This window comes from Adiantum capillus-veneris, chromosome 10 (genome assembly GCF_014529385.1).
Source record: "Adiantum capillus-veneris isolate H3 chromosome 10, ASM1452938v2, whole genome shotgun sequence".
Lineage (NCBI taxonomy): Eukaryota > Viridiplantae > Streptophyta > Polypodiopsida > Polypodiales > Pteridaceae > Adiantum > Adiantum capillus-veneris.
The window spans coordinates 70,085,705-70,104,468 of record NC_140940.1 but is presented as its reverse complement, the minus strand read 5'-3'; the positions used below and the strand labels follow the sequence as shown (position 1 = coordinate 70,104,468).

Below are 18,764 nucleotides of genomic sequence, written 5' to 3'. Positions count from 1 at the left end.
CTTATTTTGATGGACGGGAAGTTGCTGACGTGCGGTCGTTGGGAGGGAGGGCGTTCACGTGGCCTCATGCTTTTTTACAAATTTCCAACTCTCAAATGAGCAAATAATGCAAGCTTTTCCATTGGGGTCTTCCTTTCCCTCCCTCGCGGCAGGTGCCAAAAGTTCAAAACCCACCTCGAAACAGGCTTTGGCAACTCTGCAGGCAAGCTGAGCTCTCTCTCTCTCTCTCTCTCTCTCTCTCTTTCTCACACACACACACACACAGGCGCCCTACTATATCTCTCTGTCACACACAACAGAGGCGATCAGAGGGCCTCTCTCTCTCTCTCTCTCTCTCTCTCTCTCTCTCTCTCTCTCTAGCTCTCTCTCTCTCACACACACACACCCACACAAAGTAGCGACTAGAGCTAAAATCCCTCCTCGGTTTCTCTGTGTAGGACACACATGTCGTAGGAAACAGAAGAATCTCTCTCTCTCTCTCTCTCTCTCATATGCAGACACACAGTGACAAGGCGCAATATTGTTCTACATTCTGGGGCTGCTTGAGAGCTTGGTCTATGACCTGAGTAACTCTCTCTCTCTCTCTCTTCCCCTGGGATCGTCTCTGCGTACCGTCTCCTCGCTCTACGATATCCCTTTGTAAATTAGGGTCTGACCGTCTGAGAAATTTAGGGTTGCCCTTGCGTTTACCAAAGCCTCGCTATTTCTTTTGAAATTAATGTTCACTTTTCTCAAATCAAACGAAGTACACTGACAGTTTCAATAATACTGCGTGACAGACAGCAGGACAGGAGCAGCTTATAAATATCAAGGTGGCACTGAAAACCGGGAGCAGCGATGCGGCACTGGGCGGCAGCAGTGGTGGGAGTGAGTACCAAGGCTATCATGACTAAGGATGGTCCGGCTGCCAGCTGCATGGGGAGCGTGCTGCAGGGACTGCCATGCGTGGATCACAGCAACAACAATGATGAAGACGAGGATGAGGATGGTTATGACGATAGCGATGACGAGACTCGGCAAGGGCCAGGGATGACCGGATTTACAGTAGAGCTGGCTCCCTGTGCAGGCGGTGGGATGAGAATGGAAGCGGCCGTTCGAGCGCACACGATGAATGTTGCGGTAGGCGGTGGCGTCAACAGTATCTGTGCGCAGGCCTTGGACATGGATAGCCGTCAGAAAATGAGGAGCTCAGCTGGACAGGGAGCTGTAAAGGGAGGACCGGCTGGCAATACGCAGAATAACATGAGCAGTGGTGCACGCGGTAAAATACAGATTCGGTGCATCGAGAACACGACCAGCCGGCAGGTGACGTTTTCCAAGAGACGCAATGGATTACTGAAGAAGGCCTACGAGCTCTCTGTGCTTTGCGACGCTCAACTCGCGCTCATCATCTTCTCCGCCACTGGCAAGCTCTTCGAGTTTGCAAGTCCCAAGTAAGCCACCTTCTCTCTCTCTCTCTCTCTCTCTCTCTCTCTCTCTCTCGCTGATCTCATTACCTGACATCATTACCTTCTCAATTCGTGACATGAACCACATTTGAAGAAAATACCCTAGAGATTCAAAACTTTGCATATTAAATGTAACCGAATCCAGGCGAACAAACGCGGCATTATAAACCTACCCTAGGCAATGAATTGATTAATTGATGAATATACAATGGGTGCTAAGTGTGCTTAGATGACTAAGCCAATTGCCCTACCCAGTGCTCGTGAAAATTCATTTTCACAAACATACAAAAATCCCTCCAAGACAATTTTGAACCGGAAAATTTTACAATACTAGCCAATATTTTTGCAAAATTAAACTAATTTTCATGTATTTTAAGCGGAATTTTCTCCTTCTTACCCTTCCTCTCAACCGTTATTTTGATTTTACAACCAACCCAAGGCTAAGCTGAGGCACACTTTTCCCGAACACTCGGCCTACCCAAGACTTTGACAAATAAGTAAAATTAATACCTAAGGCCACAAATAATATTGGGATCACATTGGGCTATTCACTAGAGATGCTATAAATTTAACACAAGCTCATAATGGGCATATGTAGGGAGACCAAGTGATAAAAAAGCTACCATGGACATCTCAATAGCGTTCGACTATTGCGTACACCTTGGTTCTGCAACGACCAACTCTTGACCCTAAAAGAATGCCATCTTCAGCACTAGTTGCCTCACAAAAAAATGACCATATTGAGTCCAAGAATCCCGTTTGTGAAGTGTGAGCACATCATGTCCAAACATTCCTAGATAATAAACTTTCGAAACACATCCTGTCCATAATCTGGCTAGCAACAATGGATTATTTGCATGACAACCATAGTGTTTTATATGTGTCGGTGGTTCCTCGCCAGATGCATGTGTCTTGAACTTTGACCCACTGGTTCAAATACTAATAACTTGAACTCTAATATCTGGGTTCAAATCATTTCTCGGGAATACTTTATGCCTCTCTTTGCCGCTCACAAGCCTCTCCCTGGCTGAAGCTAGTTGCAACAAAAACCACCAAAGCATAAATTTGACATCATGGCCACTGTTAACATTTGAAGGCTCCAAAAACCAAGGGTTTAACCAATGGCTTTTCTGCAAGTAGAGGGAAGGCATTGCTAGTTGATGCGCTCCAAAAATGATTCTTGGTGTCCCCTTGCCGTTGCCAAGGTTCTCGCGACCACCTCGTCTTGAAATGCATGGAGGGGAGCTTATGAACGCTACGAGTTGCCGCCAAGACACTCTGAAAATGCTAGCGTTTTGAGATGCACTTCGCCAACACCCTGTTGCTCCATGAGCTCAAAGCTCCTCCCTTCAACGAGCTTCTTTTCTCTTTTTCGTGAGGCGATCTCCTCCCAAGGTCAATGAGCCTCACACTCAGATATTGTGTCAAAGTCGACAATGGGAAAGCATAGAGCCAAGGGAGAGAATGCACGAGAGAGAGAGAAAGAGATGTTGTTGAACCAACAAAGTAAGCAATGAATTGATGATTATACAATGGTGGTTAGGTGTGCTTGTATGTGTATATACTCCCCTCACCCACCAAAGACTTTGAAAAATAAGTAAAATAAATATCTAAAGCCAAAAGAAATACTGGGATTTCATTGGGCTATTCACTTGAGATGCTATAACTTTATCACTAAGTTCATCCATTGATTCATGAGCTCGGCAAAATGCTGTGAACATTTCATCTTCCTTTGTATTACACTTAACAATACACACATGAAAAAATACATGTAATGAGTTCATACTGGGATTGCATTGGGCTATTCACTTGAGATGCTATAACTTTATCACTAAGTTCATCCATTGATTCATGAGCTCGGCAAAATGCTGTGAACATTTCATCTTCCTTTGTATTACACTTAACAATACACACATGAAAAAATACATGTAATGAGTTCAATCTAGGATATTTCTTATTCAATGTACATATTTTCATAAAGTCTTCCTACAAAAAAATGTCAATCTATCGATATGCCTAAAATAAATATCACGAAGAAATTAGTGACTTCATTCAAGCTAGGTAATCTATAACAAAAGAGTGGAGTGGATGCTCTCTTGTGCAATCCAAACTACACTAGATTTAGCATGTTGATTTGATCACTGATAATTTTTGGCATATACATCGCTAATAATCCAAAAGCCTGAAGGTAGAGCTCAAAATTGAAGAGAATTTGCAAAGTTCTCCTCCCCCATCCACTTTGCATCGAGAGCCAAAAGGTAACCTTGACCAAATTATTGATGGACCTAGATTACCTTTCTATTCTTTTTGTGTGCTCTATGACCTATTGGTAGCTATTCAATGGCAGCTCCATATGAATCTTCAAAATTATTTGATGAATTATCAATTGATTTCCTTTCTTCTGTGGAACTCTTTGATGAATTATCAATTGATTACCTTGCTTCTTTGGAACTCTATTTTGAATTATCAGCTGGCTCCCTTGGTTCTCATATTCCTTGAAGGAGTCTTGTCACATTGTGTTAGACATTGGCTTGTTTGTAAGATAGGTCAATCAAAGACATGCACACCAAAACCTTGCCTAACATGTCCTATAAGCCTATAGATAAATTTTGACTTTTTCCTCAAGTGATACCGTCCAATCTCTTTTGGTAGTGTGAAACAAAATAACCGCTCAATCTGGTCCTTCAAAGTGATCCTTCCAAGCAAGGACACTGAGAAAAAGGTATTTCCAAAACCTTTGACCGTAGTCATCCAAGTATCAAGAGAAAAGGAGAGTTGACACAGAATACTGGATTTACATCCCTAGATGCAATGGCCCCAAGTACTGACATCCCTTTCTGATATCTCTTTATTATTACTTCACAAGGGTACAACATCCCGAGGTTCCATCTCTCTTTAAGACTCTGCATCCGAATGCTCTTCAAAGAGTGGACCTAAGGACTCTTTTAAGTTGTACAAGGGATGGCCAACATTAGAGTCCCAAAAACTTTTCATCTTAAAAGCTTTGATTTCCAAAAGCATTAACACTAAAAAGTGTGTGCAGATCTGCCTTGTTATACAACACTACTATAAAGTTCTACTATGTTGGCATAGCAACAAAAAGTTTGGGCGTAAGGACATGGGGGTGACAACCATTCTACTAACCTACCAAGTTCCAGCCATTTTCTCTTACAGAGCCCCTTGTTAATGCATGATTGGCATGTGGCAAGAACCTTGCCCCAACATTGTAGGAGAATTCTCTTTGCATGCATGCTCAACAAGTGGCATCGCCCTAGAACTAGCCACCATCATCAAACCCTTGTCCTTACACTGGGTTTTGTACAGTGTGAGCTTCGTCCTAAGGTGTGAGTCAAGGCGAGGAGAGTGGATTTATCCCACATACTGTGGAGCAAGGCTGTAGAGCTACTTAAAGCTCATTTCTTGAATCAATAAACAACAACTCATTTTGCACTACATGCTTGTCTATGGTGAGCTTGTGCTAAGCTAAGTCAATACTCAAGATTGTGTTTATGAGTCCAAGCTAATCCTATCTTGGAACCTAATTCACTTGAGTGATAGGCTTGCTTACACACACTCACACACTTGCACCATGTTTCTCTTTCATCCACCATAGCTAGCACGATCCAAATCCTAACATTTGGTATCAGAGCTACGGTGTGCTAGCTAGGATTGTTGTAATTTTGTGTGTTAGTTTGATTGGCATCTCCTAATCATCATTAGGATCCTTGGTATTTCTCTTCTTCTCTTCCCATTGCATACCTTGTGACTAATTAGCATCAATTAGTCAGTGTGAGCACGTTCTTGGGTTTGATTCCCTTGGGCCACTACTCTCCTGTCTAATCTTGAGGTTAATTAGTATTATGCTTAACCATTAGGTGTTTCTCTCAATATTTTTCCTACCATTTCTGTGTTCCATTACTCCCAAGTACTCCACTACCTTGCTTTGTCACTATGAGCATCATGATAGCCAGTGTCATGAGCTTTGCAATGCATTCTCCCATGGTCAAATTGGACATCTCATGTGAAAATAATCGCTTAATTAATTTTGAACCTTTTTTGAGAGTTTATGCTACCATTTCCCTATGTTCTGCAGCAGCAGCAGGGAAGTGTGCTTAGGTGTGTGTGTGTGTGCCTAAGAGAGCATTCAATGCTCACCACCCTTTGTGGAAAAACAAGTCTCAAACCTGCCAAAATTGTGGCAGAAATACCCTTTTTTTTAAGGGGGCCTTTGACTTTTTTAAAGGCAAAGGGGGCCACACACTTGGGCGCCCAGGCGGACTTCAAAATGGCGCTAGGCCCCTTTTAAATCTCTTTTCGGGTCTAGCCACCGGCCGACCGTCGTCGCAGGGAAACTGTCGTTCGACCGGCGCCCCCTCCCCCCCCCCCCCCCCCCCCCCCCCCCTTCCCTCCTTGCTTGCCTGATCGGCAGCCGCAGGCGCCTTCAACACTGTTCGTTTGCGGACCCCAACGGAGGCGCTCAACCCCTTTTAAGACCGCTTTCGGGTCCGCCCCTGTTGGGCCCCCCATTCCCATGGCGCGGCCTCACAGGCCTTCAAGCTTGGCCCTTTTCCCTTAAAGCTCTTGTTGAGCCCTGCTTCCCGCACCGCTCCAAGGCATTTCCGAGGGCTTTCTTAAGCCCCTGCTCCCACGGTGCTGACCAAGCCTACATAAGCTCCCAAGCTCAAGGTATTCCCACCTCTTGGCTCCAGAATCTTACAAAAACGGTGCTTCTAATTAAGCAAGCATTTCTATTGTCGAGTCTGAGGTGGAAACAACAACAAATTTTGCAAAGCTTTGCACTCCAAGCCAACTATCGAATCTTCAAAGGCTCATCCCAGGCATCAAAGAAGAACTCAAAGGGGTATGTGAAGGGTGACTTCACCTCGAGTGAAGAGGTACTGCACATCTCATTAAGAAGATATTAAAATTTCAAATCTTGCAACCAAGCACAAAACTTTTGCAAATAAATTTTCTATCATCGATTGTGCTCCTGTAAAGAGGCAGACACTGGCTAGGAGAGTCTCCTAAGCTAAGACCCCTCTATTGGCACAAATGGGGGACAAGGGAATAGAGATATTCAATGGGGAGGGATTTCACACTTGGCAAACGAAATTAAGAGGCTACCTTATGAAAAAATGTTTGTGGTCTGTCATTAGCACTGCCCTCGAGCAACAAGCAGAACCCGATGGAGTGCACACTTAGGGCATCTACACTCATAGCAAGTGCACAAAATTTGGCCAAAGACGAACAAGCATTGGGAATTATCATCACTTCTTTGCATGATAACTATGTGCATTTCATAGATGAATGTAAGCATGCACATGGAGCTTGGCATGTCCTAGAAAGTAATTTTGGAGCTAGAGCCAAGAGAAGCAAAGTTAGTCTTAAAAGACAGTTTTACAAAGTTACTATGCTTCAAGGGGAGGACATTGCTAGCCTAGTGAACAGGATTAAGAGCATTGTCACGCAGCTCACTTACATCCAAGTTGAAGTACCAGAAGATGACAAAGTGGCCATACTTTTAAGTGCACTTCCACCTTCTTATGACCACTTAGTCACAATTCTTGAAGAAAAAGAACTAGCACCACCATTGCAAGATGTCATCAACTCAGTCCAAGCAGAAGAAAGAAAGCAAAGAGGTTCACTTATCCCATCAGGAGGAGTTTTCATCGCAACATCTTCAAGGGGAAGATATTCAACATCAACATCAACAAATGGAAGAAAGTGTTATGAATGTGGAAGAATGGGACACGTAGCGAAAGATTGCTACACAAACAAACCTTGCAACAAATGTGGTAGGAAAGGACACTCTCCTTCTCGATGCTACTCAAGTGGAGGTAGTAGCAGAGAACGCAGCAGCAGCAGCAGAAGGAACAGCAGAAGCAATGAAGACAAGAGACCTGACAAAGGATCAGCTCACATAGTAGAAGACAAAAAGGACGAAGACGAAGGCAGCGTTTGGGAAGACCCATTTTGAAGATGCAGACTCTCTACTTGTAGGGGAGGACTTTTTCCTGTGTGGATACCAGCTTATCATCCTGTGTGGACATCACCATCCTTTGTGGATTTTTCTTGTGTGGATTTTACCATCCTGTGTGGATATCACCATCCTTTGTGGACTTTATTTTCCTGTGTGGATATCACCATCCTATGTGGATTTTGTTAGCCTGTGTGGATCATGCATCTTTAGTATCTTGTCTTAGTCCAAACCTCAAGGGGCGGATTGTAAAGTGTGAGCTTTGTCCTAAGGTGTGAGTCAAGGAGAGGAGAGTGGATTTATCCCACATACTGTGGAGCAAGGCTGTAAAGTGTGAGCTTTGTCCTAAGTTGTGGGTCAAGGAGAGGAGAGTGGATTTATCCCACATACTGTGGAGCAAGGCTGTAGAGCTACTTAAAGCTCATTTCCTCAATCAATAAACAACAACTCATTTTGCACTACATGCTTGTCTATGGTGAGCTTGTGCTAAGCTAAGTCAATACTCAAGATTGTGTTTATGAGTCCAAGCTAATCCTATCTTGGAACCTAATTCATTTGAGTGATAAGATTGCTTACACACACTCACACACTTGCACCATGTTTCTCTTTCATCCACCGTAGCTAGCACGATCCAAATCCTAACAGGTTTTTCATATAGGTGCCAAGTCGGTAATAGATTCAGAGCTAAGTTTTGGCATTAGGGCCCAACGCTCATAAGCTGGTCAGGTTAGAGTTTAAAAATTGTAACCTTTTTAGGCTCCAGTGTCACATCTTCAAGTTTCTCGATCAATCCTTCCAGTTGGACTTGCCATGTCACAAACTTGTGAGAAATTGATACTCTTATAGCAAGGTAATTGTAGAGGGGCACCATGTGTCAATTAAAATATTAGAAATATAATAGACTTTAGCACTTTGAACACAATTAAATAGGGAGAGAGAGAAACTCCACATGATAGACACAAAGTGTCGGGTTTCACTCCCAAATACAATGGCCCTAAAACCCTTCCATGTCTTTCGGTATTTATTTTATATTCCTTTTGACAAAAGTAAAATTGTCGGGCGAGAAGAGTCGCTCTGCAATTTACACATGCGAGATCTTCCCAAGGAACTTTTTTAAAGGCCCTAGACCCTAAAAAGCATCAGATACAAAAGCTAGTGTTGAAAAGAATTTTTCCGTGGTGCCATGTGAACATCCCTAAAAATCCATCATAATTTTTGGGTCTCTGAAACTCCACCGTTATTTGAAGGTTTCCACACAATGTATCACATCGTCACTTCTTTGATGCTAGAACCGGTCTTCTTCAGTGGACATGCCATGCCATCACTTTTATGACAACAAATCCTTGACATGCTTTTAAGTTGTCTTGTTATGTCTCTGTTTAGGCTTTTTCCCATCTCAGTGAATGACATAGCGAAATTCTATACAAAGTGATTGCATTAAAGATCTTACCCTTGATGCACAAGATAGATGGAGCCTTCTTACTACCAAAGTAAGTTTGAAGAAATAATTTCTTGTATATGCATGGGTAGTGGTGATATAAAAAATTCAATCGAAGATAAATCCTTATCCCACTTAGAATTATGATCTTAAACGAAACAGTTCAGCAAGTCCAAGACCACTAAGTTAGGTATTTCACATGAACCGGCCAACAACAACAACTTGCCTATCCACAACAATAGACCTTCCATGACTGCAATAATGAAAGACGAACAAAAATAACAAGGGACTCATTATCACACTTAGAATTATGATCTTAAACAAAACAGTTCAGCAAGTCCAAAACCACTAAATTAGGTATTTCACATGGACCGGCCAACAACAACAACTTGCCTATCCACAAAAATAGACCTGCCATGACTGCAATAATGAAAGACGAGCAAAAATAACAAGGGACCTTACAACAAACAAACATTAACAATACATCATTTTCTAAATCATAAGTTTAATATTTGTAGAATATTGAGTAGCACCAACACCTTTTCATTTTCTTTAAGAATGCACTCCAAGTAGGTTGATTGGTTGCAAACCCAAGGGCTCCACCTGAAAAAACTTAAGTGTAACATGTGAGTTCAACAGGAGTAGAAAACCAAGGGATCGAGCTCAGAATGTCTAATGAGTTACATAATTACATGTAGAAGAGTGGTTAAAAAATGGAAAAATAGAAACATTTTATAGGTTGGAGAAGAAGAAGGGGTCATTATATTCCCAGTGAAATGTGTGTAACGAGAGATTACCTCTTGGAGGAATTTTTCTAGTTTCAAGAAGTTATAGAATTGCATGTACATGAGGGGTTCAAAAATGGAAAATTGAAAAAGGGTATAGGTTGGTAAAAAATAAAGGGTAGTTTTATTCATGGCGAAGTGAGTGTGTAGAGAGCTTTTATAAATACCTCTTGAATGCACATGCATGCTATAGGTTTTTTTAATAAAAGATTTAACAAAACCCCCCCCCCCCCCCGTCACGAGCCCCCAAACACACATACAAGGGTGTAGATAGAGCTCAACCTATTGACAAGGCTTAAGATATCGTTTTCTTCTTGCAAAATCAAGCCATACTATGACATTTTTAAAGAGACCTTAGAGTTCCTAGCTTTAGTCGGAAATATTATTTCCATATAGTGTGAGTCTTCATACGTTGTATTCATGTTGTCCAGGTGATCAACAAAGTTACTAACCACAACATTGAATATGATTCCAAGTGGTTGCTTATTTCTTTGCAAAAGTCGAGTTTGAGAAACTCTAGTTTGATGCTCTCAGATGTTACCATGGGTTGAACCAAAGGTTTTCTGCCACCATGAGGTAGCCTTCGTTCTTGACCTGGAAAATATGATTACCAATCTCTTTAAACTCTGGATTCCCTTGTCATGAAAGAGAGACCAAAGAGGGGTTCTCATCGTTTTTAATCGAGCAAACTCTTTCTCTTTTATAATAATAATCATCACCATAGATAATAATGACAATTTAGAACATCAAGGGCTCTTAGATAAGCTAAAGAGTGAGAGTTTCACATTGTTGTCAAGAAACCATGAGAACTATAGTTCAAGTACGGAGTGACAAACAAAAATAATAAAACCAATATAGTGAGCTCCTTGATTGAGGTTTGCATGGATTTTCATAGGTTGGATCTTCATGAAGAGATGATTTGAGTGTAAAACTTGGTGAATAGTTTGCATTTATGTCTCTTGATTACTAAAATAATAAGATGATCAAAATACAAATACCCTTGATTGAGGTTTTAATGGATTTATAGAGGTCAATTTAGAGTGGTAGAAATAATTAAGCAATTGCAAACAACAACAAAATGCATGCTACCAGTGCACTCACACATATACACACATACAAGTGAAAGTTTACCGCTTATGGAAAGGTAGAATGGTGTAACGCAAGAGCCTAGAGAAGGAGAGTATGGGAAGAGGTAACCGTGGAGAGTTTGGATGAACATGAAGGGATCCTAGAGAGAAAGATAGTTGTCGCCAAAACTTGTACCAACGGCATGGCATCGATGTTCAGGTAGCCTTGTCTATTGAATCACTAGGTTCGATATTTTTCATGCCAACAGTAGAGGCCTCATGGATGATTTTTTTTTTCATGGAATTTGATTTTAAGTATCCCAAAGGTTGTGTATAGACATTGTAGGATTGGCATATTTATAGACACATATAGTAAGAAATCTCCATTTATCCTATAGTTAACAAGATTGTAAGGCTTCATCAGCCTAGTCTCTTTGTCCCTCAAAGTTCTGGATAAGTCAAGAACTATCAAGTTTCAACTTAATATGGATCACGACCTTGAAATCACGGATATATTAAGCTCACTTGGGTTGAAGCATGCACAAGACATCAGCTCTATGAATTGTTGTTAAGACATAAGATAATTTCTTGATTTTTTTCTTTTGAAATGCTCATTTGAGCTTGACTTTAATTAAGTCAAAATAATACATGCAAATTGTGGCATATCCATTGAACTAGAGAGAATTTTTTAAACTAAGATAAATTTCTTAAATTTTATGCTTGTCTAATCTCCATGGAATCAACCCTTTCTCAAATTTAGCCCTCTTGTTGTTGCAATCTTGAGCTTTGTTGGAGCATGCACATTCAATAGTGGTAAGAAGGTAATAGAGATACAATCAACATCATTAAAACTTTATTACGCACGTAATTAGGTAGAGCTAAGGTCCCTAATTGTGCACTATAACCAGCTCTAATTGTTTTTTTCCATAATTGCCATTTTGTAGAATATTTAAAAGATCAACCACTATTGATTGGATAGCTTTATTAAAGATATCTTGAAGCAATGATGGTTTTGTTCACATTTATACAACTGACCTTGTCTTTATGAAGCGTTCACTGGTTCTAATGAATCTTGAATTAAATTAAGTAAAAGGCCTATCCAAATCATCACACTTTTGTTTTGCCACTTTACTTAGCTTCTTAGGGCACGTAGTTCCTATCGTCTTAGCTATTCTGGATGACTCTCATCTGTTTACTCAAATTTTGAAGGATAAAATCATTTTCTACTTGAAAGATTTTAAGTGAAGCCTTTATTACCTAATCCTTGCTTGTGTTATGGATACACTTGAATAGTTTAAGATCATCATCCCATTTGGAATCTACTATGGTGCAACAAACGTTTGAGATTCAACAATTCTCATTATCCAAGTGAGAAGACTTGAAATTTATGATTTCTTCCTTTCAAAAGTAGATTTAGATTAGGAGATTCATAAAAGTTAACAAAGTTCAAATTACCTTAAGAGCGCCCTTTTTATTCTTCAAACGTATTCATTTTGATAAAGCTAGAAACTAATTTACAATGGTTGTCATGGTACGTGGAGTTTTTTGTTAGCTTGAAAGTTAATAAGGTTCAAATTAGGTTTTCAATAGCATGGCTTTCTTTCTTGACACGTTTTCATTTCAATAAATCTACAAAGGATTTTTAATGGTCGTGCATGATCACAGTTTTTCCATACATCAAGACTCCGACGGGTGCAAAAGTATGGATGAAACCCTTTGAGGATTCCGTATGTCGGATTTTGTATGGCATGCTAGAAACAGTCTATGTATGAGATTGAAAACCATAGATTTCAATGAAACATCATAGAATAAAGCTCAATCCAACATCATTTATCATAGTGCATAGCAATGCAAATCATTAATAAGTCTCAAAGTAGATGGTGGTTTTTATAATCATTGGAGAACTTTGAAAAGCCTAATACTATGTCAATTAGACTCTGATGTGTTTGGTAGTATGGTTCATCAATCGGATGGGTCGGGGAAAAACTATGGTCATGATGGTACCTGGAACTTTTTGTCAACATATACTTTATTACTGCGCTTATGCTACATGGAGAATTTCTTTTATGGCCAAGGTTGAATCCAAGAAGACCCAGGCTAGCATCTAGCATGAAGATACGCTCCAAATCCACACAAAATGTATTATGTTCCATTTCCAATGGGTGCTTCAATGATGCAATGCTAACACATATGGATTAGCACATGCCCAAAATTTCCCCATTTGTAAGAGCATTGAAATTAGTGTTTTTGTGAAACTTGACATACACATTGGTATCATAGTCACCCTATTGCAACTAAAATGAGTCCCTAATGCAACTATTTCAACACAAAACCATGCATAGAAAAAGAAGAAAGTGTTTTGGTGCAACAATGAGAGATAATGTCAACCCAAATAAGTACATTTCCATGCAAATACAACTCATGTTTGTCAGCTCATGTCTGTCACACAGCTAAGCCCTTAATAGTGATTGAAAATCAACAAGTGATTAAAAATTCAATTAGAAGGCAGTAATGACAAGGAACTAAGCGATAATATAATCATGCATTTTTTGAATGAAGATAAAGTCACTAATCCATGCTAAAAAGCCATAAATGTACATAACGCTTTGAGTTTTTAGAGTGCTCTTGTAAAATTTATGTATAAAGGCTTGGTTTTGCTTAGTCATTTGCAAGAGTTTTGGGTTGGTTAACCTTCTAAAAGGTGGTTTTCAATGATTGTTTTTAGTCGTGCTTGATAGCCAGTGAATCGAACTCATACATCATGAGTTACATGTATTTGTAATGGGCGATTCCTTACTTAGCAAGTGGGCTGATTTGAAAGATTTTTATTAGAAACGGTGTGGCTAAGGGTTTCTGGAAATAGCCGAAGTGATAAGGTCCGAGATGGGATTTACATCGTCGCATTCGATGCTCGGAGTCACTTGCCATGCCTCCGCCAAGATTGCTCGAAGTGGGAAGCAAACAGAAAATTTAGATGCTTAAGTGGGGAGGTGGGAGGATGGTGCCAAGTGGAAATGGAGTAATCCCACATGTGGGGAGAAAGTGGGAATTGGAGGGTATAAGGGGGGGAGAGGGTACCCCCTCAAAAGAGAAAATGGAGCTCACTTGCCCTAGTCCATGAGCGTTCATGGACTTTGGGGGAGGAAAGGGCACCCATCATGGGTTCCCCACCATCTGGACATGCGCGTGGGTTTCTTTTTGGTCCTATGGACACTTCCTTCCCACACTTTCCTTGGTCAAAAAGTGACCGGCATGCCATTTTCTACCCAAATTAAGCCCAAAATGGACCGATTAAAAGGTGAACAAAGAGAGAACCATGTCAGCGAAGAGGGGAGAGAAAATTCCTTGGGATAAGAGCCAAAAAATCCCCCTTTTTAATAGCTACAATTCTCTGCACACCTTTTTTGCTTATAAAGACTAGCTTTTTTGGAGCTTTTGAGAGATATCCCAATTTCGAAAGCTTGTAACTCTCTGTCGGAATCAAGCATATGGATACTCTATGGACGTCTACACAACACGTGCTTCATCTTTCTGGTCTCGGTTTTCAGCAATTTTAATCATGGTTTGGGTTAGGACTGTTTCCCGCCCGACTTTACAGGTGTTCGACATAGCTGTTTTTCACAGCTTTATGGTGTTTCCTTCCGATAGTGTGGTGTGTGCAAGGCATAGTGTGGTGTGTGCAAGGCTATAGAGGTTCTCCTTTTCCTTCTTGTTTGCATGCTTATGTTGTTTTGGTGCCCCCACGGAGGAGCAAGTGCTCCTATGCTCCAATTCTTGTGAAATATGTCTATTCTGTAGGCAGTGAATGTGAAAGGGGTGTGGGTCCTTATGGACAACCGCCTATGGATGTGCAAATTGTGGACAACACTTGAGGTGGTTGTATAATTGGATTGCAGCCTTTGGAGGGTCGCGAGGTTTTGTGAAGCGAAGCAATGGGGGCCGGGTTACCCAATGTGAGGTGGATTAGGTACTAGAGCGATTCATCGACATACCTTGAGTTTTCGACATTACATGTAAGTGTTTTTGTGGCAATTAAACATGGAAGATGAGTTTCCACAGTTTCGTGGATTTCCTAATGAAAATTCATAGACGTTTATTGAAAAGTTGGAAGTCTATTGCTTGTTGCATAATATACTAGACCAAGCTACATTGTTGCGGTTGCTGCAATATAGTTTACAGGACGAGGCAAAAGTTTGGTTACACAATTTTGAGGAGTTGATGCAGGCAAAAAATCCAAGGTGGTTTTGGACTACAATCGTGTGAAGCAAGCTTTCCTCGCACAATACCAATCCATCGAAGTACCTGATGAAGTTTGGCATGAAATTCTGGGGTATACCCAGAGGGCTAATCAAAGTGTTAATGATTTTTTCATAATGTTCACCCGTTTATGGGATAAATGGGCCCGAGCTTTTGGAAACGAGATCGCTCCATCCATGTTAAAGAAAGACCGTTTTGTGGCAAAACTAAAAGAAAGTCTGAAGTTCAAAGTTAAGCTAAAAAGACCCGTCACCTTCGAGGAGGCAGTCACCATTGCCAGAGAGAAAGAATGGAAAGCTCAAAGGCTTAATGGATACGGGAAAGCGGTCCCTAAGCAAAATAATGATAGCCAAAAGGAGGAGAGGTAGGCAGAAGCTGGAGGCCAGCCTGTTCAAAGGGCTGCTAATACCAAACACTTATAACGAAATATGCAGGACATGATGACCATGATGCAGGAATTACGACTTAGTGTCCTTGGTGGTGGAGGTGGTGGTGGTCGTGGATGTGGTAGAGGAATGGCTCAGGCATGTGAAGCTCAACCTAATGCAAATGCTGGTCGTGGACAAGGCGGTTTTGAGCCACTGAGGAGTTTCATCCCCACTTGTGATAATTGTGGTGAACTTGGTCATATTAGCACTTATTTCTCAAAGGCAGCAAGGATGGGAGGGGATATGTTTCCACTTTCTCAGCAGGTTCCCAATAGAGCTAATGATTATGCATTGGATATGTAGGGAGATCAAGGTACAGGACAGGAAAATCAAGCCTCAACCTCTGATGGTCATGTGGGTATTGTGTGAGTCAAAAAGAAAGAAGCAGATGTGCTGCTAGTAGGCAAAAGAGAGAGGGAAGGCTATGCAGCACCAAAGCCTAGCAGAAAGAAAGGGAAGGAGAAAGAGGGTGAAGATGTGAAAGCCAAGAGAAAGAGAAATCCTCGTAGACGATTTGAATTGGCGGATTTACCATTGGGAAAAGGCCAAACAGCTTATAGTCACAAAGGAAGACCTGATTGGGAGGAAAGTAGATTGTACATTTGGACAGTTGATGAATATGGTGCCAAAACTTAAAAGGCAATGAAAGTCATTAGTGAATCTAGAGAAAGAGTTGAAGCATGGACAAGTCAGAGTGTTGTCTGTGGGAGAGTTACTCGACATCTGTCCTGTGGTGAACGCTTGGCACAAAGGTGTGGGCATGGGAGAAGCCTACATTGATGGAGGTGATCAAGTTTGTGTGATCACACAGTCATGTGTCCAGAGACTGGGTATCATTACATGCGAAAGCTCTGGGTTTTGGATTCGACAAGCAAACCATGCCAAAATGAAATGTTTGGGAATGATCAAGAATCTGGAAGTCGAAGTCTTTAGCGTGAAGGTTATGGTAAACTTTCATGTTATGCCAGATGGTCTGGGAGCCTTTCCTCTCATTCTGGGATGACATTGGTTGAGATATTTTGGTGTGGTGCAAGACTGGTGCAAGGGCACAATCGGTGTGCATGACAAGAAGAGTGAAAAGAGTGTGTTTGATATGACTACCAAATAGCCTATGTCACTTGAAGATGTGACTGAGAATGATGAGTCCAAAACTACCAGTGATGATAGTTCTGAAGGCTTAGGACGTATCACTACTTTGAGTTCCAGTGATGAGAGTAAGGTGTCATTATTGTTGCTCCATGAGGAATAGAGAGAAGTTACTGAGGTGCTGCAATTATCAGGGAATATAAATGCTTCAAGCCATTTAGAGCTACTGGAAGAGTTGATGCAACCAAAACAGGAATTGCCAGTGAAGAAAGAGCTAATTCAAAATATGCTGAGTATTGATTTGACAAAAAAAGAAAGAAGGGAGTACTTAGCAATGTTGGATAGGTTTCCAAATCTTTTCATTACCTTATATCAGGAAATAAGGGGTTTTGTTGGGGATCCGGTGAAGATCGAGCTAGTTAAAGGGGCAAAGCCAATACGACAGAAATTAAGAAGGATGGGTAAGCAACAGATGAATGCTTCAAAGGAAGAAGTGGATAAGATTTTGGATGCAGGGTTCATTGTGCCAGTGGATAATGCTGAATGGGTGAGCCCTGTAGTAGTCAACCCAAAGAAAGACGGGCGTTGGAGAGTTTGTGTTGATTACAAGCCACTAAATGCGGTGACCAAGAAAGATCCTTACCCTTTACCTTTTATTGATCAATTGTTAGATGCAGTGGCTGGTTTTGAAAGATACAGTGTATGTGATGGGTATTTAGGATACTTTCAGCTTATCCTTGCTCCTGAAGACCAAAAAAAATACTACTTTTATCACGCCATGGGGTTGTTTCTGCTATTGTTGCCTTCCTTTTGGGTTGACAAATGGGCTGGAAGCCTTTGAAAGAAAAGTAGACTAGATCCTTACCCCGTTCCTTGAAACGTTTGTCAAAGGATTCATAGACAATTTTTGTGTATACAGTTCAAGAAAAGAGCATGTTCAAAAGCTTGAAATGACTTTTGCAAGGTATGATGAATGCGCTAAACCCTAAAAATTTTCATTTGGCACAGCCACGGGTGAAGCTTCCTGGCCATGTTATTTCAGAAAATGGGATTGAAGCAGATCCAGAGAAAGTGGAGGCTTTGTTGTTATTGTCATCTCCAAAAGATACCAGACAGTTGGCCACTTTCATAAAGAAAGTTAAATATCTGTCTCGCTTCATACCCTTGGCATCGCAGCTATTATATCCATTGCAACAAACAGTCAAGAAGGATCCCTTGGAATGGTCTCATGACTATGACTAGGTTTTTGACATAGTTAAAGAGGTTTTGAGTACCCATTATGTAGGCTCCTAATTTGGAAAAGGAGTTTTATGTTAACCCATTAGTGGGAGATGATGCTATCGGGGCTATGTTATTGCAAAGGGGGAAGGAATGTTAGTATATAAAGCCTGTTCATTATGCTAGGAGAGTAAAGACACCTCATGAAAGAGATTTTTTGGAAATTGAATTGGTAATGACCAGTATGGTTTATGCTTGCAGACGATTCAAACACTACTTGCTACAAAAGTCATTCACCTTCCTCACCAGTTATTCATTACTTTCGCAGCTGTTCAATAATTCAAATATATAAAAAACAGTGATGAAATGGGTTATAGAGCTTCAGGAGTTTGAGTTCACCTTTTTGGTGGAGGAAAGTACTCGGGCTACCCTGGCAGATCTTCTCAATTATAAGGATACTCCGGTTTTGGTTAAGAAGAGGTGGTACAAAAGAAGGAAGTCAAGACTCTTGCCATCCTAATGATTCACTGTTGTACTTTGATGGTTCTTATCGAAGAAGTCATGATGCTGCTTCACGAGCCATTGTTATTTATGATGCACAAGGGAAGCTTATGAGGAAGCAAGGCATGAAACTCGATGTCAAAAGTAACAATGAAGCAGAATACATGGCTCTTGAAGGTGGTTTGCATATTTGCTTACAATTGGGAATTAGACGTTTGCAAATTAAAGGAGATTCTTTGTTGGTTGTGAAGCAAGTGTTGGGAGTATGGATGAATAAGAACCCTACATTGAAAAATTTATGCTTCAAAGTAAAAGTATTGCTCAAAAAGCTTGAAGCATGGAGTTTGAAGCATATTGAGAGGTCTCTAAATGAAGAAGCTCATGATTCTACCCAAAAGGTGATCTCTTGTGTGTTTGTGGTAAAGACAGATGCCCCTTTATATCATAGAAGGGAAATCTTATCAAAAGAAGTGGATTTTCTATTGACAGGTGTTCTACCTAAAGGGTTATCATCTTCCAAAAAGTATGCGTTCATAAGAAAATCCAGGAAATACAAAAT

At 40.8% G+C, this 18,764-nt stretch overlaps 1 protein-coding gene across 1 annotated transcript in view; it reads left to right on the top strand.

Moving 5' to 3' along the window:
• The first annotated feature begins 409 nt into the window (after window positions 1-409).
• LOC147449029 (uncharacterized) overlaps window positions 410-18,764 on the top strand; it is a 120,797-nt gene continuing 102,442 nt past the window's right edge. Inside the window, exon 1 of the mRNA XM_086522505.1 lies at window positions 410-1,433. Coding sequence (XP_086378631.1) covers window positions 838-1,433 — 596 coding nt within the window. The 5' untranslated portion in view covers window positions 410-837. The remainder of the gene's footprint in view (window positions 1,434-18,764) is intronic.